The 18,932-nt window shown below is 36.3% G+C and overlaps 1 protein-coding gene across 1 annotated transcript in view; it reads left to right on the forward strand.

The window, feature by feature from the left end:
• TRHDE (thyrotropin releasing hormone degrading enzyme) overlaps positions 1–18,932 on the forward strand; it is a 216,505-nt gene that overhangs the window by 122,264 nt on the left and 75,309 nt on the right. Inside the window, exons 8-9 of the mRNA XM_085221385.1 lie at positions 13,749–13,814; positions 15,858–16,045. Coding sequence (XP_085077511.1) covers positions 13,749–13,814; positions 15,858–16,045 — 254 coding nt within the window. The remainder of the gene's footprint in view (positions 1–13,748; positions 13,815–15,857; positions 16,046–18,932) is intronic.

Genomic DNA, 18,932 nt, shown 5'->3' on the forward strand with positions numbered 1-18,932 from the left:
CATGGGACCCATTTAAATAATTTCGTTAGCTATAACATTTGATCTGATCACTTAGTTAATTTCATCCAGATTTTTTTTTTCATAAGATCTTGTATATGTAGATATTGAAATCCTCATCACATTTAAGCCAAGAAAATTTCTGTCATTAGTCCAGCAAATTCTATATTTCAACTACATTTCATTAGGAAATTCAGTTTTGCTAAAAGGGCATTTCACTGAGGATTGGAGAAAGGGAACATTTTTATACATATATAAAAAATCTCCTCTTTCTGTTTGCCTTGAACAGTGTTAAAGTTGTAGTGGAATAAGTTAAATACTTTAAATCAAACAAAATAATTATAATTTAAAAAATCAAAGTTGTAGTAGAGTTGGTGTTCCTAGTATTTTCCTTTTACTTTTCCTTTTCACTGTTTCTGCTCTAATAGAAACTCTTCCTTTATCAAAGTCAGTGAAAACTCTGTGAAAATCTAACTTGTGAAAGTCTTGGTATCAGTTCAGTAGGATGATTTTCTTCTTCTGTTTATAAAAACTATTTGAAATCCAGATGGAGATTTTCTGTGTGTCTGACTCAAAGTTGAACAAAATAAAGCACAATATTCATGAGCTTGTTCATAAGCTACAAGTTATGTATTTGAAAGTGTCTGTCATTCATTTACTTCTTTTGATTCTTTGCAAATGTAACAAAATAACATTGACTATGTTCTGTAGAGTTGGGATGCTAGCTTTGCTAATGACATGGGAAATTGTATAACTGATTTACCCTTTCTATCGTTTTAGCTCTTTAGCCCCAGTATTGTTACTTGGGATTTAGCATGAAGTTTCCTTGCTAAATCCAAGTTTATTATGTAATTCCAGTGTTAGCAGCTAAGTGGCTTTTTTCACATATTGCTGCAAAAGTAAAGCATCATTACTATTATTTAGAAATCTCTTCAAGTAACAAATACAAAAATACAAAAGTGTACTTGCTGGTTCACTCCTGCTCATTCTAATGGCTTTCTGAGAAACTGAGTTCTGAAAGACCTTTGCTTTATCGTATTGACCTTATTTGTTATTAGCCTCCAGTATGTAAAACACATCAGTGTTAATATGATCATTATTTCAGTTCTTTTTAGTGAGTTAGTTATGTCCCTAGTATTTCATAGATGATAAAAAAGAGTATTTGTGTAGTCTTACTGCACCACCATAGATCAAAATGAGTAACCTTTTCTATGCATTTGTGTGGAATGCTTGTGATTTCATCGAAGTCAAGGTATGATTCATCATCTAATTAAGAGTTGCAAGATTGGAACTTATATACAATGCTAACAAGCCTTTGGCTTAAGGAGAGGAAAGGATAAAGTTTAAAACAAGAAGCTAGTGGGATGTCTACCTTTTTTGTTTCTTGCCACTTACATTTTCTGAATCTAATTACATGCTATCACCTCGCAGGTGGATATTATGAAGAAGTCAAGATAGCCTGTCAAAGAAAACAATGTTAAAAATGAAACTAAAAAGTTGGTGAAGGGAAACATGGCTCAATGCTGGATATTATTTGATAATTAATGTGAACTGAAGAATGTATACAAAGGTGCCAATGACATCCAGAATTCAGCAAACCATTTTATTGATGAGTCCGTGAGGATATAAAATATTAACAGTGGCAGTTTTATAGAATATATGGTTTGGAGAGATTCATATCTACTGAGGGTAACTATCTATTTCTATCACAGTAAATATAAGGTGAATATATAGTGTAGAACTTCCATTGTAAAAGTGCAGCCAAGAGAATTCCTAATGAAGATATGATTTTCTGGAAGCCCTTCAGAAACATAGGATGTCTTGAATCATGTGACATTATCAAACACAAGATTTAGTAACAAAGACAGATCTTTTTCACTGTTTTCAGGTAGTGTGCCACAGACAAATTCAACAGGGAATCTATTTATATTTAATGACTGAATAACAACAATAACTGTTAGCACAGCTGGTAACTGTTGGATACAAAAAAGTTACGGCTATCCTTTCTGTAGAAAAAAATCTAACGATCCCTTCCTTCTCATACTGGGTGATACATTTCTTGTTAAAAGTCCTGACTTCTTTCATGATATACCAAATTTACTATGCTCCAGGGAAGCTGAAAGGGTGAATGTCACTAAATACCAGTACCCTTGTTACAAAGTGTTGCTTTTCAGTCAAAATGCCATTAATCAGGTAGAACATCAGTTGGGAGTATGGAGAGGCTTGGTCAGCAGAAGGCACCAAAATTGGCCATATCATTCAGTCATATGCAATATTATATTTAGATTTTAGATTTAGATTTTATTTTAGATTTAGATTTTAGATTTAGATTTGTATGAGATTTTCATCTGTGGGTTGTTGTTCTTAATCTGTGTGCTTGGAATGAATTATTGCTACTTAACTTGTGTTACTGTATTACTTTTCTAGGAAAGTTTTATAGCTTTACTACAAGACACCTCTTAAAGTTATCAGTGTTTTTATTTTTTTCTCATATCAGAGAAAAAAAGCCTAGTGATTTGAAAGTCTGGTACTTAGATGTGTGTAAAGAAACACCCTCAATTCTGTGAAGAGACCATTCTGCAGTGGTTAATTTACATTTTTCTTATATTAGGTTGATTATTTTGGAGATTCATCTCTATTACTCTATATCTGTCAACACTGCATTTCATTTGCCACGTGGCAGCTCATTGATCACACAGATCTGTATCCTTTTGAACTTCACTTGCTGCTATGTATGTGTTCATCACTCACTCTGATTTAGTGCATCATCAGCAGTTTGAATTAGTTACCAAAGGAATCCCTGCTTCTGTGATAAATTAACTGCTTTTGTACTTTAGGCTTCACATTGTAAAGAAAAATTTCCATACAGTTCTTTGGATAGACACTGTCTTTTTTTGGTGCTGTGGTCACCGTATTGAAACAAATTGGTCAACCTTTCAGAAGATCTGACTGGGGAAATCTGGCATGCAGGATGTTAAATATAGCAAGGTTCAACTTTCAGACACTTTTTTACTGTCATAAAGCTGGCTAGTTAGACTGAGCTTCTTTCATTTATACTGCTTAGTATTTCCCACTTTTTAGACATCTCTGTGCACACCTATGCTCTTTGAATTGTTGCAGCACTTAATGTGGAGCTCTATCTAAAACTTTCTAGATTTAAAATAGAGCTTTAATGTGCTACCTTCTATATTGTTCACTGCTTCTATCCAAAAGCCTACTACTTTTATATATTATACAGACTTAAACGTACTCATTTTATCTTACTTATTTATTACATCTTTATTCCCAATTCAGGTGTATACTGTTAAAAATTGAACATCATTAGGGACTTATTAATGGAGTTTTCTGTAGAAACAAAAAGTCAGGCACCTTAGGATTAGGCTCAATGAAGTAGTCTTCTGTGATGCTCTCCCTATAACAACAGTGAACATGGAACTCTCTTGGGTCTTCCCAGCTCAGTGAGAAGACACAACTTTTGCTACCAGGCAGTAGCACCTTCACAGATGGCAGTCTTCTGATGTTGCAGTTCTGCTGTCTGGTGCATTTAGTATACGCTGAGTGAAGTACTTTGCTTTTCCGCTGATTCAGCATCCGTTTGCTTGGGTTTAGAAGAGTGCAGAGTATATGACTTTGACAAACATCATGGGTCATACTGGCTATGACCTGTACTTTAGTTGCTACTGTTCCCTTTATTTTTTAAGCTCTTCCACTTTTACTGACAGTTGTCAACAGAACAGCTTGAGTTTGTTAAAAGCAGGACATAGGAAGTCCTAGGAAGTCTCATAGGAGCTGACATCACTGTTTTCTGCACTGCATGTCATACGAGACTGACAACATCTTTTGCCTTTCTGGCCCCTCAGCTTTATTGTTCTTCCTTTTTTACATCATTCTGGATTTTACATTTACATTTTTTAATGAATTCAGTGCTATGAAGTTTTTCTGTAGCTTTTTGCACTGAGAGTTAAATAGCTCAGTAAAAATTTACCTAGTGAATCTTTTGCATGTTGCAGGTCTCCGTGTTTTTGTTTTGTTTTTTTTTCTTTTTTTTTTCCATTGAAAGTGTTAAGGTATGCAACATAGTAAGGGCCAGACCAATATCTCTGTAGAAAATTGAAGTTCTTCCTCATGTGGATTTGGAGTATTCCACATATATAGCAAAATACTTCTGTTTAAAGAAAAAAATATGGTTGAGGATGCATAATTAAATGTAGAGTTATTGAGAAATGCTAAAGGTAATTTAAAGTTAATTGCTTCCTCTTTTTTATACATCTTAACCAAGGCTTCTATTTACGCAATTGCCCAGTATTTTCTACGCATAACAATGTCTGATACAACTCACAAAGTGGACCATGCTAACTTAATTGTCCTGTGCCTTTTTTTTCCCTTATACTTTTCACTCACTTTGTAGTCCCTGTTTGTAACTACTGCATATGATTTTCTTAGTTGCCAGCCAGCATGGTTTCAGAGCATATTACTAAATTCAGTGGACAGAAGACATCAGCCTCCTATGAATGGTAGCAGTGATGCTAGACGCCTATTTATAAAGGAAATCTAGGCCCACAGAAATGTAAGTTAAAAGCTACATATCTGTGGAATATACAATAAGAGATAACCAGTACATCATTTTTTCTCTCGTGTTTCTCAACACTTACAGATCAGAGCAGTATATGTGTTCAGAAGTGCTTCTTTCTCTGGTTTCATCTTCAGTTGCTGGGACTCAGCATGGCTGCAGCTCAGCCTGTAGAGGTATTGTATAGATGCAGTGCAGAGAAAAATTATTCCTAAATTGCTGCATTATAAAAATATTCCCATTTGATTATATTAACTTATTTCCCCACTTTCTGATCTTTTTTTTGTTCCCTGTGCATTTGAGTCACGTGTTTTTCTTCCCAGGCTATCAGAGTGCCTTCGGTCCATAGAATTGCTGAAAGATGGGGGAGTTGGGCTCTTTGATTTCTGTTTAAAGGCTCTAACCTCATCCTAAGCTGAAAGAACTGTGAACTATTGATGTAGAGGGAATGTAAGACTCTCTTGCTGCTAAACCATCTAAAGTTGATCATGTTAAGAAAAATCACATCTGTGAAGTAAAATCACTTTCCTTCTTGTCTTTAGATCTCTGATGCAATGCATGGAGATGGTAGAGATTTTCAAAGAAGAGTGCCAAGAAAAGGCAAAACTAATTATTTTTCCATGCTTTTATTCTGTTGAATAAAATTTTGAATATTCAGTCTGGGACAAACATTTTGAAGATAGGATTTCAGCTCAGGCAATTACATTCTGGCCAAACTGGAAGTCACAACAGGGAGTGCTATATGTAAGAAGTTGTAATGGCAAGTGCTGCTAAACCTCAGAAGCAGGTGAAGTTTCCAGTGCCAAATGTCAGAGCAAAGTTACAGTCAGTGTCATGTTCATGCTGATTGTTCAGCTACCATAAGATGTTGGTTTATTTCTCCATTGTTAGAACTTCTTCCAAAAAGAAAGACAATTATTGTAAACACAGCTTAAGTTGTTAAATGTGTTTCTTCAGAACGTGATCGCCCTTTACAACATTACAATCAACCATATGACATATAATGCATACATATCCATTCAGTACGCTTTCAATAAGCTTTATTTCCTTATTTTGCTGCATGGAAAATTCAATTATGGCTATTTTCTCCATTTTTATTATAGGAATTATTAAGAGAAGGAATTGCAGGTATGAATTCTCAGATAACATCAGCAGGCTGAGTGGCTATTTAAGAAAATGCTTTCTTTTGGAATAAAATTATACTGTTTTCCCAGTACAAGCTTACTAGCGACTTCATCTCTGTTGCTATGAAGCAGCACAATGGAATTTACACAGTGCTGGAAGTACATGTTTTACTGTGATTCTGCCATCCTTGTGCAATCAAAATTTCCATTAGCTCTTTAGAAGTCAGTGGGAATTTTTCCAGCACAAAGATTGCAGGATTGAACTCCAAGTTAATATTTAGTACACATAAGAAAAGAATTAAGTCTACTTCTGTTTAACCTGATGGAGGACGTACAAAATAAATCTGAATCCCTACTGGAGAAAAGTGGCTGTCATTGGAAATCTCTTTCTCTACACTCAAAGTTAAGTTACTGTAGTAGCCAGTAATATATCCATGCCACAGCAAGAGAAATCTAAGGATGAGTCTTAGGTGGAATTTCTGTAGTCCAACCAGTGTAAGCATTATGGGAAGGACATAGCTCCAAACCATACCAGAACCTTCCTATGAGTTCCTGTGCTGCTCCATACTCATGTTCCACTCTCATTATCATTTGTTGAATTTTGATTTGATCACTTTTGAGAAAAAGCAAAGACAGTCTTCCTGTCAGGATCTTGCTGTTTTCCTTCCCATCTTATCATCTTAAGCAGATTGTACTCAGCAGCATCCCAAATAGAAGGCTTCAGTTCAGTGTACGTGTGTTGTCTATCTGTCTAGCTGAGGACCCCCACAGGCTTGAGCTGGAAAAGAGTTTCATTTATAGGTGTGCTTTGACTATATTTTGAGGATGAAATTTGTTGAGGTAAATTGAAATAATGAGGCCACAGACTTAAAATATGACAATATAATGTATCAGTTTTTACTACTTGTTATAGTGCAATCTACTTAAACAATGAGGATTACGAAGTGGATTGTTAAAGAAGCAAATAGAATTAGATCGACATAGTAGCTTGTAGACAGATGTAAATGATAATGATTTTTAAAGGGTTCTACATTTTGCAAAATTAAATGCAGCTTTAGTCACTGTAGTGCAGAACAGTCTTTTGCACCTTGTTTGTTAGATCAACATAACCAACATAAAACATAGCAAAGTTGAAGCTCTACGGTTACTGCTTCCCCATCTGTTATTCATCGTTAATGTAAAAACGTTGCAGGCTTTTGTGATCTAGACACAGTGACATGCAAATCATGTTTATATAAGTTTTCTTAAGAGATTTATGGTGACCTCTTCACAGTAAGTAGTAGTGATTTTGGGGTTTCTACAGAAAAGAATATTGTGGAATAAAAAGCACAGACTTTTTGCATTGTTAGCAATCCCTGGGCATATTTCAAGTTAATGCAGAGAAATGAGCAGCCAACTTGTCACAATTAGCAGATGCTGTCCAAATATCTCTGGAAAAAGTTCCATCACTTTTTGTTTTTGTTGCAAATATATTTATTGAGCAATATCTGGCTTGAGGCTCAAATGCATTGTGCAACCAAACAAGGCAGAACTAAAATGAATGAACAATTTCAGTCAAATATATGCAGTTCAATTTCAAAGAGTGCTTTATTCCTGTAAGGTTTTTTCTTAGTTCAGTAGTTTAGTGCCACTACCAAATAATACATCAAATACATTTCTTCTTAAAGCCAAGCTTAATATACTAGCGGGTGTCTCACTGCATAGCAGACACCATCAGACTCTGCTCGGCAATAACTCTGCAATCCTTCCAACAGTTCCCATTGGACTTCTAATGCAAATTGTTTTGCCACCAACCTGTGATTGCTATTGTCATATTTCAAAACAGAACCTCCTTCTTCGTGTTAATAGCTAATAGGTAAAGCTGAATTCAGAAAGGCAAATGAAGCTCTCCATATAATAATTATTGATCTTTCAATATGGTCCCAAGCAAGCCAGGATAAATTTTGACTCTGAAAAATTGCCTGAGTACAAATTTTGAATCTTTTATTTAGATGCCCCATTCACATTGAATTCACTCAGTTGTAAGGCAGGAGATTTATTAATTATAAAACCATGTGCCTTGAAAGTATTTGGAGATTTGATTCTTCTCTTATGTTGGAATGAAAATGACAAGGCTCAATTGATTTCAGTTGGGTTACTTCTGATTACAGTTCTGCTCTCTTCTTATCAAGAAGAAGCAGCACAAAGCAAATAGTCCCAGTGACTTAAAGATAGCTTCCTATTCCCCCTTTCTCTTACTAATTTCTCTTGAGTCTCAGGCTGAATAGAGAGCTGTTTAGGACAGGGCTCAATCCTTTAAATGAATGTCACATTTGCAACACCATGGATGAAATATTCTCAGTATTGCCCTAATTCTATTCCCACTGAAATTAATGGGAAAAGTCCTATTGACCCACATAGCTCCAAAAATGTCAGTTCTGCTGATCTGATGATTGTTGTAAAACATAGAAGTAATGAATTACAAAGAAAAAGGGTTCTATAATTATGCTTGTATATTCAGCATCATTGGTTCTAGAGAAAAATTAAGATTTATTTCTGGATGTGGTTCCAGTATCACTCTTCCTGATTAGTAGTTAAAGCTTGCTTACTGTTCACATATAATGATTTAATTGTATATATGACATGCTGACAGTGGATATTTTCCAGTTGCTGATGATTGTGAGCATTCTATCACTGTTAGGTGTGGAAAAAATAAAAAAAAATAAAAAATAAAAGTCTGGGATTTCAGCTGCTGTATATTGATGGGATTCTACTGATTTCCATCTCCAGGATTTTATGCATTGCCTAAGATACTATCCCAAAGAGAAGGCAAAACACAGCTGAAGTGAGAACTTGCATGATAGATCTGAAGTACGCAGAATGCCTTTTAGGCTGCAATTTTTAACCAATTCTACATTTGTATCAGTAAGTTCGCTAAGATGTTGCTGATACATAAGGTGTTTTAAACGTGATTCTCCTCCTATATTTTGATGTTAGCGGCATGAGATCAAAGGCAAAAAAAAAAAGCGGCATGTAATTGTCAGTGTCCGCTAGGTAACATCTGGTCACCTAAGATTAAGTACAGAAATTTATAGAAAACTAACACACTGGATTTGATAGCCAGAATGTTAGAGCCTGATTTCCACCTGAACTAAATATTTTTATTCTTTACTCTAAATCTTTGATCAGATACAGCAGTTAGATATAAAAAAGGTTCAACAAGAACACATAGTAAATTGAAGAAAAGAGAATAAGGATCTAGGAGTAGGCATGAAAGACAAACAGGGAGAGAGAGGCAGGACTACTGTTTCCTGAGCCCTGAAAAATATGGACATTCAGAAGAATGTTTCTATGAAATATGTTTCTAGTTTTTCCTCTTTTGTGTTGTAAAGCAGAATTCTCCCAGTTATCTTTTGGAGAAAAAGTTATTCAATGTTAATCTGATTTAGATCTCAGCACTGCTCATGTAAGTCAGGATTCATTGATTGGTTCAGTCAACTAGTCAGCTTTATACAGATAAACTGAGAAAGGAATTTGGTCCCAGTTATAGATCTGAAATCTTCCTGAAAGTAAAATATATGTTTGGAGGCTTATTTCTTCCTTACAGTTTTGTAACCTCTTCACATTTATCAGTAACTCCTTTTTATTAGTTGTGAGTGTTATCATATTTGGATGGTGGAGTGTTCATTTCCTCAAAACCAAGCTCAACACCAGCAGTACTGAGGGAACTAAAATTGCAAAAGGATAGAAGACTTCTTCCTTCAAAATAATCTTCCTTTCTTAAAAGAAGTCTAATGCAAGAAAGGGCCTACAAGTTTAATCAATACAATATTACTGAAAACATCTTTCAAAATCCTTCAGCACTTTTCAGTATGTTCTCATTTTTACTGCTGTTCAAGCCATTTGTTTCAATATTCAAGTAACAAAACAAATTCTAGTAATAAAATAGTTTTGAATTATTTTTTGGGGAGGATTAAGATTACTCTTTGACAAAACATTACATAATAATCCAAAGCTTAGGGTTTTTTTGCTAGTTCTTTGATTCTGCTTTTGTAGTAGTTGGAATTTGTTTTCATGGCACAACAGATTTTGGATTTCTTCTTGGTATCTGATATTAAAAGTACTAAAACAAGTGTCATAAAACCACATTGTCTGATTACATTGATTACATTGATTATCTGATTTTATTGATAGAGCTGAAAGCATCATGAGGTGTGTGATTAATTTTCATATTAAGTGACACCAGGCCCATGGTAGGTCTAGGAACTTTCTGCTTTCTCCTTGACAAAGAAAACATTTAAAGGTGACATTACAATGAGAAAGGTGGCTGTGTAGAAGAGCTGCTTTGAATCTTGAGTTGTTTAAGTGGTTTTCACATTACCTTTTCTCCTTACATACCCTAGGGTTGTAGGAAAGTGGCTGAGTCATCTCTCCATACTCCAGCGTAATCCAGTTGATAGAATAGCTTTTATAGATGCTAGACATGCAATTTTATGATGGGAAGCAGCCTTGCAGCCAGATGGTTCTGGACATACGTGGTTATGAGAAAGCTGCTTTAAGTCACTTTACCATATTTGGAGCAGTGCTGAGCACAGCTTATATTCAGGCAGCTGTGGTTTTAGTGCCCTCTTTCTTTCATGTTCTGTGGATTGCATCTCCTGTTTGCTTTAGTTCTTTTTTTATTCAATGTAGAGTTGAAGGTATGGCAAATATTCCTGCCCTTGAGAATTACAGTGAATGAGAATGTCTTCTGTCCCTTTGCAAGCTACCTAAGGCTTAGATATGGATCCCCAGAAGGAACGATGTATTATGTTCCTGCTTGTTCCATCCCTAGAACTAACAAGTAGGGTCTGGACTTTAATTGCAGTTTTAATACTTCTTGGAATGTATTTGATGTAGATGTGTGGAAGCTTCTTCTTATTTTATGCTAAGGGACTGTCCATGATAGGTACTGCAAAAGGGACTACCAATTTATTAAGACTGGGTCATGGTAACCCTATCTAGGTTGAAAGTCATTAGCTTGAATTGTAAATTGGCAGTGTAGTTGAGAGTTCTTGTGGAGCCCTCAGTTTAAAATCAAACTCTGGTATGAGTACAATTACAGTAGAGATCTGTAAAAGCAACAGTGATTTGGAGAGAATGGAATAGGAAACAGCAGTTCACTGTCACTTCTGGTGTCAAAGCTAGACAGCAGCAGATGAAACCAGCAGACTGACAGATGGTTGAAACAAAGCTACCTTCATGCGAGAGTTCACTACAGTGTGACTTTTTTTATAATGTATTGGAAATGCTCATCATTTATATGGGTTCAGGAAGTGATTAGCCAAATTCATGGAAGATGATTACGAAAGCAAAGATTTATCTGCTCAGGATTCATTGTGCCATGATGTACAAGATGCTGGCGGAGCATAGTGGGGATTTTTGCCCAGTTTTATACCCTTTCTTGGTGTCTGCTACTGGTCATTATTGAAAACAGAACACTAATAGCTGAGGACTTTTGATTTGAATTATTTCAGTATCTTTGCAAAATCACTGAATCATAGAGTTACAGAATGTCCTGATTTGGAAGGGAGCCACAAAGATCACCTAGTTCCACACAGGACTCCCCAAAATCTAAACCTTATGTCTGAGAACATTGTCCAAATGCTCCTTGAGCTCCAGCAGCTTGTGGTCATGACCACTACCCTGGGGAGCCTGTTCCAGTGCCCAACTTCTCATATGGTGAGGAAACTTCTCCTAATCCCCAATCTTACCCTCCCCTGATGCAGTTCTTGCTGTTCACTCAGGTCCTGTCACTGTCACCAGAGAGCTGCCCCTCTGGTCCCCTCTTCAGGAGCCACTATAAGACCTCTTCTCAGCTTCCTCTTCTCTGATACCTCAACCACTTCTCATACATCTTGCCCTCCAGACCCTTCACCTTCTTCATAGCCCTCCTTTGGATACTCTCTGATAGTTTTATGTCCTTATGTTGTGTCACCCAAAACTGCACACTGTAATCGAGGTTTATGCATATTATCACTTTAAGGTTGCTGTTTGTATAGTATGTATTAGGTACCACTCCTAGGTTGTTGTTATGCATCTGGTCTAAATGTATCTTTATTGAAATAATTAAAATATCTACAATCAAGTTGTGTTTTATTAAGACTGTGTATTCTTATGTTATGTTGATTGTATTTTATTTCTTGATGAATAATTATTTTTGTTTTCCATAATGTAATGAACATGTTAGATTGGAGGATAATGAATTTTTATCAGTGATGATCTAGATTTAAACCTACCAATGTGTGTGTTGATAGCTAAAAAAATAAAAGGAAAGAAGCATTTAATCCATTCGTATTTTCTCTGAATGCAAAAAAGCAGAAGTCTTAATGTCTGAATGGTAGCCTGGTAAAAAGGTTGATTGCCTGTATTGCATTAATTCTCAAGTGTCCCGCTCCTTTTATTTTGCTGTGTAACAGTTCTGAAAACAGCTCTCAGAAGAACCGATACATGCTGCATTTTCTAGCACAACTTAGAGTGCACACGTACATTTGTTGTTATTTATTTACCTTGCCCTACTTTTGTTTATTCCTGTTTTAGCTTTTTAATTTGGAATTCAACTTCTTCAGCTTTGAAAGGTATTGAATATTTCACTGTGTCTCAGATTACTGTATTTTTAGACAAAATGGAAGCACAGTGTGCTATAGGTGCAGCCTGTACTGTATTGTCTTTCTTCCAAGTTATTCTCATGACATTGTGAAGACTAGGCACTGCATTTAGAGAGTCAGTGTTCTTTTTTAGCCTTCCTAGACTGTGATTAAGTGGGAGTTGCTGCCTGTTGTACTATGAGTCGTGTGACAAAAGCTAAATCTGTCACAGGTGCTACAGTATGTATATCAGAAAATTTGCTTCCCAAACACTAATTATTCCCAAAGTATTTTACTGCACACAAAGCACAGATAAGAGAGTCAGCAAATTTATCTCAGTCTTATCATTGTGTTGTAAATTAGGATTTGTCTCTTACCATTGTGTAAAGAGAAGATGGTGAAAATTCAACTGCAGTGAAATCCATTGATCTACCACCTCTCTTATGTGGTGTTTTTTTTCCCATTTAATTCTTTCAATCAAAATGCTGGAAATATATGTTATTCAAACAATCACTGCTGAATTTCACTACTGCAAATGAATGAGCTGTTGTCCAGTGACAGAAGAAGGTAGGAAACAGTGTTGTTTCTCCAGGTGACTGTAAAAAGAATAGAAACATTTTGTGCCTGAATAGCCCAGACTCAACTTGGTGATATGCTTAAACTATTAATTTTGGATGTTAATTTCTTATGATTATAACTTATCAAGCATTATATTTCTGATTGCTGTGGGAGAAGAATGGACTCTCAGGCACTGGAACTGTTAATAAGTGAAAGCATTCAATTTTTATCCCTTTCAAATCCTCAGTTATATATATTCAGTGAAAACACACATGTATACCTGTGCTTTGTTCCAGCCAGCCCTTTTCCACTGTATCCTTCCACTGTGAAGGTGGAGATCCTTTGTGATAGTGTTATAGTCTACATTACCAACGTTAGGTATTTTGACACTGAAATACCAGAATCTCTCTATGTAAGAGTTTGTAGTTCTGATGATAACCTGTTGCTCCGTTAAGTCTTTTGTTACAAATCTAGCAATCATCAGAGTGAGCATATTGTTAATACTAGACACAGAATGTCCCCCTCTCGAACAGTGATTGGAACTAAGTTTCAGAAGCTTCTCCTTTTCATTGTGACAATTGCCCAGGGATCCATTCTGAGAACAGACAATTATTTAAAAAATGTATTCAAAATTTTTAGTTTATAGAGTGACTTACGAAGAAAAAGAAGAACATTGAATGTTGTAAATGAAATTCTTAGCAACAATTTTTGCATTGTAAACTAGCTTAAGAAACTGTTTATTTTCTCCCTTAGGATAAACATATTGTATATTTCTAGGTTTCTGACAAATGAAAACATTAATGTGATTTAACTTATACTAGCAGTGATTCATAGCTCTAGTTGTTTGGCTTGTGTATAGTAATACTGATTTGTATTTTTATTTTGTTTCTGTAGGACTATTTAACCATTCACAAGTATGGCAATGCAGCCAGAAATGATCTCTGGAACACATTGTCAAAGGTAAAATGCTTTAAACTATTGCACTGAGGATGAAGCAGGAATATACTATGGTATTTCTCTTGGTAAGCTTAGGACTGAATAGAGCATAATGAGATCTTCAGACCCCAGAGCAAATTTAAAAATTGATGCAAAGAAATTCCATTAAAGTTAACAGAGTGGCAACACTGAAATATGCTTTCTTCAGTATTTTAGTTCTTTATTACGTCAGAATATATTTCCTTGCTTGTGCTGTGTAATTGATGTGCAGTAAAAGCTAGTTTGTGGAACCCTACTATCATTGCCTTTAGTTGCAGCAGGATGAGGCCCATAAGCTGGGAAAGTGCATGAAAATGCTGCGCTTTGGCATTTACATCAGCTGTGTTTTTTATTTTTGTATGGAGTTACAATTTGTGTGAAAGAAAAAATTACTAAAGCTTTAAAGTTTACTCTAAACAGGTAACTATTTACTGTAACATTAGGTGTCCTGCAGAGGATTCTAGTTTTCTATGTCCATGTTTCCTTTCATTGCTGCACCCACGCTTGGTTTCTAGTCTCAGTTCCAGACGTATATATTTAAAGGCAGAGTTTGAATTTCAAAAGAGGGAGCCAACCATGCCTAGATTACCTGCCTACAGAGCTAGTCTGGACACCTCAGAAGAGAGACAGAGAGTAAGTGAATGTAGAGGACAGAAAAGAAGTTTGGGCACAAGTACCAACTCAAGCCGTACATAAACATGGATGTCTAATAACCACTGACACCAAAGCTAGCACCCAGCTGGAGTTTAAGACAAATATGTTTATCTAGATTAGCAGGTATCTACAAGTCTTCCAACTACTACAAGAGATATCCATATCTGCTCTGTCTCTATCAGTTCTGTGAAGATGTGTTGAATACTGTAGGACATCTCAACTGACATTTGTTAAATAGGAACAATTAGAGTTCCAAAAGCCTAGTCAGTATAATCAGCAAGGTATAGACAATGATTCAATTGACTAGCCACTAGATGATGAAACTGAACCACTAGGTGCTTTAAGATGAGCCCTGGTATCTTCCTCTGGTAAAGCCTTTGGGGAAATGCTGGGCAATGGAAGGGGAGGGGGATGATCATACTTTTGAAAGAGCAGAAGAACCCACAACTAATAGAACAAAAACAAGACTTCATTCTGGATGCATTGTTAAGCGTAATAATTACTTCTTTCTCTCACCTATAACCATGTTTGTTGTCAGCCTCTTTTTTCCTAATATACTCCAATTGCTTCTCCAGTTCAGAAGACTTCTTGCTGATTTCTGCTCATGTTCATCAAAGGTTAATTTGTCTGTGATCAAGGGCTATTCAGCAGCGAGACATATTTCTGTCACTGCATAGCAACTGATGCCTGTCATTCTCATATCCAGACTCATCTCCCATGAAGCTATAGCATCTCTTTTTATTTCAGACGAAATTCTAACTGTAAACCAACAGTTCATTGACATAATCTATCAAACATGAACACATTAATCCTATAGTGTTATGACATACAGTTTTTGAAGGAGCTAGGGATATTGTTGTATGCATGGTCTCACTTTGGACAGGAGGGACAGTATTTTCAAATAAGGGCAGACATTTGATTTTCAGAACAGAGAAGCTCTGTATTTTCAGAAATCAAACACTTTGAAATGTGCCTTACTGCAAATACCCTCACAAATACTGTTAAAAATATGTGTTTTTTTTTTAAACATTGTTTGGTCAAGAATATCTTCTGGAAAGAGACACCCAGTACTTCTGTGGTGCTTGTAAACACCCTGTAAAGTGGATTGTTTCTTCCTTTCCAGCAAAAATGCTCTAATGATTTGTAAAAATGTTGACTTTTCTCTATTGCTCGATATTTAAGATACACAGACAGTGCTGGTGTAATTTTGCAGTTTGTGTATATTTACTGATTATAAATGTGGGTGTGTGCGCATGTGTGATAGTTATGAAACCACTGAAATTAATTATATTCTTCTAGGATGAAAAAAAAAAAAAATTACATGTTGGATTGTATTCTGCTTCAGCATAACAAAACTTTTCTTTTTTCTTGAAGGCTTTAAAAAGAGTTGGAAAATCTGTAAATATCCAAGAAGTAATGGATCAATGGACGCTACAAATGGGTTATCCTGTTATCACCATCTTGGGAAATGAAACTACGGACAATGTCATAGTAATCTCCCAAGAACGTTTTGTTTATAATAGTGATACTAAAACCAAGGATTCTGGCCTTGGAGACAACAGGTACTTATATTTCTCAATGAATAACTTACAAGAGTCTGTAGTAGTTTATGTGCTTTTTTGTGTATTTTTGTAGAGTTGCCTCTGCAGAAAGATGTGCTTTGCATGGAATTAGTAGCATGTTGTGGCACTTCCATTTGAATTTTGTTAAAGATTAGGCTAGTTAAAAGAATTGACCAAAATCATTAGAGTGATAGAACAAGATAAAGCTTTAATGTGTCCATTTGCATTCTGACAGCTCTATCTCTGACTTCTATGCAGTCTTATGTCATGCATCTGTTTCCTCTTCATCTTTTTTGATTTTGTCACACTTCATGAAATAACTTGGAATATGGTTGGAAGGTCTGATATTTTTTTAAGAATTGCTTGGATTAGACTTCTCTACTCTTCTAGGTTAAATAGGAAGATGTAACCACATACTGGCTAGATACATCACTTGACCTGGGAAGCAGTCAAGACTATACTGGACTGCTATACATGACAGGGAGTTCCAGTTGTTCCATTTTTTAAATCAGCTGAATTAGTCCTGCAGGTTCGCAGGTCCACTGACCAAAATCAGGAAGCACTGACACATCTCCACCTCTGTCCTTTTTTGACTTCTTGATTCCTTGCCAACCTCAGGTGACCGCATTCCTTTGACCCAGGAACAAACTAATGTTCCTTGATCACACTGGGGAATCCTCATCTTGTTCAAAGCAATTCTGCTGCGATACTTTAGTGCCAAGCAGTTAGAGCTGTTTGTAGAGAATTACAATTCATCCTTAGAAGCTTCAACATTCACTGCTTCTTGCTTAGTGTGAAAGAAGGCGTACTCTGAACCTTGAGTTCTCCATGTTTGTCCCATAGATTTAAATCATTAATACTGAATTTTGCTTGATAGATCTGAAGTTTAGAATATTCCTGCCTAAAAATATAAAATATAATTACATATACTGGGAAATATTTATAACTAACTCATTGTTTTTTTATAAAACAAATACTGTAGAAGTCAAATATGACACAGTAAATTTTTATTTTTTTATTTTTATTTTTTGGCTGCATTGGAATAATCTAGTATGGTATTAAGCATATGTTTAACTCCTGGGCTGAAACGAGTTTGATTCACAGAATTTTAGGGGCTGGAAGGGACCTCTAATACTATATAAAACAAATTACTGTAGACAGTTGGAAATGAATGATCTTGACTCACAGTTCAGTGCAGCAGTTCTTAAGCTTCACTTAAGAATTTAATTTCTGCACCCATGTATTTCCATATAAAATATTAGTGGATTTATTACTCAGAAAACAGATACTAATATTTTTTGATTACTTAAAACAGAGATGTTAAGCCTTCTAAGTATTGTGGAGATATTCTTAAACAGATTTGTCGGGTATTCAGCATTGATTGTATTAACTGCTACTGTAATTCATGAGTAAAGACTACTGGGCATGAAAGCATTTTGTATGGTAGAATATTAGGAGTGAGAAGTAGACTCTTAATAGTTTTATTTTCACACATGACATTAATTCAGAATTCACAGAATCACAGAATTGCAGGGGTTGGAAGGGACCTCTAGAGATCATTGAGTCCAATTCCCTGCTAAAGCTGGTTCCCTACAGTGGGTTGTACAGGTAAGCATCCAGATGGGTCTTACATATCTCCAAAGAAAGAGACTCCAGAACCTCTTTGGGCAATCTGTTCCAGTGCTCCGTCACCCTCACTGTAAAGAAGTTCTTCCATGTGTTTGTGTGGAACTTCTATGTTCAAGTTTTTGGTCATTTTTCCTTGTCCTGTCACTACACACCACTGAAAAGTCTGGCCTCATCAGATTACCCACCGCACTTCAGATATTTATAAATATTTATCAGATCCCCTTTCAGTTTTCTTTTCTCCATGCTGAACAGACCCAGATCTCTCAGCCTTTCCTCATATCAGAGATGCTTCAGGCCCTTTATCATCTTTGTGGCTCTCTACTGGATTCCTTCTAGGAGATCCCTATCTTTTTTTGAATTGAGGAGCCCAGAACTCTGCACAGTATTCCAGATGTGGCCTTACCAGAGCAGAGTAGAGGGGGAGGATCACCTCCCTCCACCTGAAGGCTACACTCTTTTTAATGCACTCCAAGATACCATTGGCCTTTTTGGCCACAATGGGATACTCCTGGCTAATGGCCAGCCTGTTATCCTCCAGGACCCCTACGTCCTTCTCTGCAGAGTACCTGTCCAGCAAGTCATCCTCTAACCTGTACTGGTGCATGCAGTTGTTCCTCTCTAGGTGCAGGACTCTTCACAGGTTGTTGTTGAACCTCATAAGATTCCTCTCTGCTCAACTCTCCAGACTGTTTAGGTCCTGTTGAATAGCAGCACAGCCTGCTGGCATGTCAGCCACTCCTCCCAGCTTTGTATCATCAGCAAACTTGCTGAGGGTGGACTCCATCCAATCATCCAGGTCATTGATGAAGAAGTTGAACAAGACTGGACCCAGCACCAACCCCTTGGGAGCACCACTAGGTACAGGTCTCCAACTAGACTCTATGTCATTGATCACAATTCTTTGAGCTATGCCAGTCAACCAGCTCTCAACCCACCTCACCATCCACTCATCTGTCCCACACTTTCTGAGCTTAATTACAAGGATGCTGTTGGATACAGTATCAAACCCTGCTCTTCTCCCTTCTATCCAGCCAATAATGACATCATAGAAAGCTATCAAGTTGATCAAGCACAATTTTCCGTTGGTGTATCCGTGCTGACTACTGATAACCTTCTTCTCTTCCAATTGTTTTGAGATGTTATCCAGAATAAGATGTGTCACCACCTTTCAAGAGAGGGAGGTGAGGCTGACTGGCCTGTGGTTTCCTGGATTGTCAGTCTTGCCCTTTTTGAAGACTGGCATGACATTGTTTATCCT

This window comes from Meleagris gallopavo, chromosome 1 (genome assembly GCF_905368555.1).
Source record: "Meleagris gallopavo chromosome 1, MGAL_WU_HG_1.1, whole genome shotgun sequence".
Classification (NCBI taxonomy): Eukaryota; Metazoa; Chordata; class Aves; order Galliformes; family Phasianidae; genus Meleagris; species Meleagris gallopavo.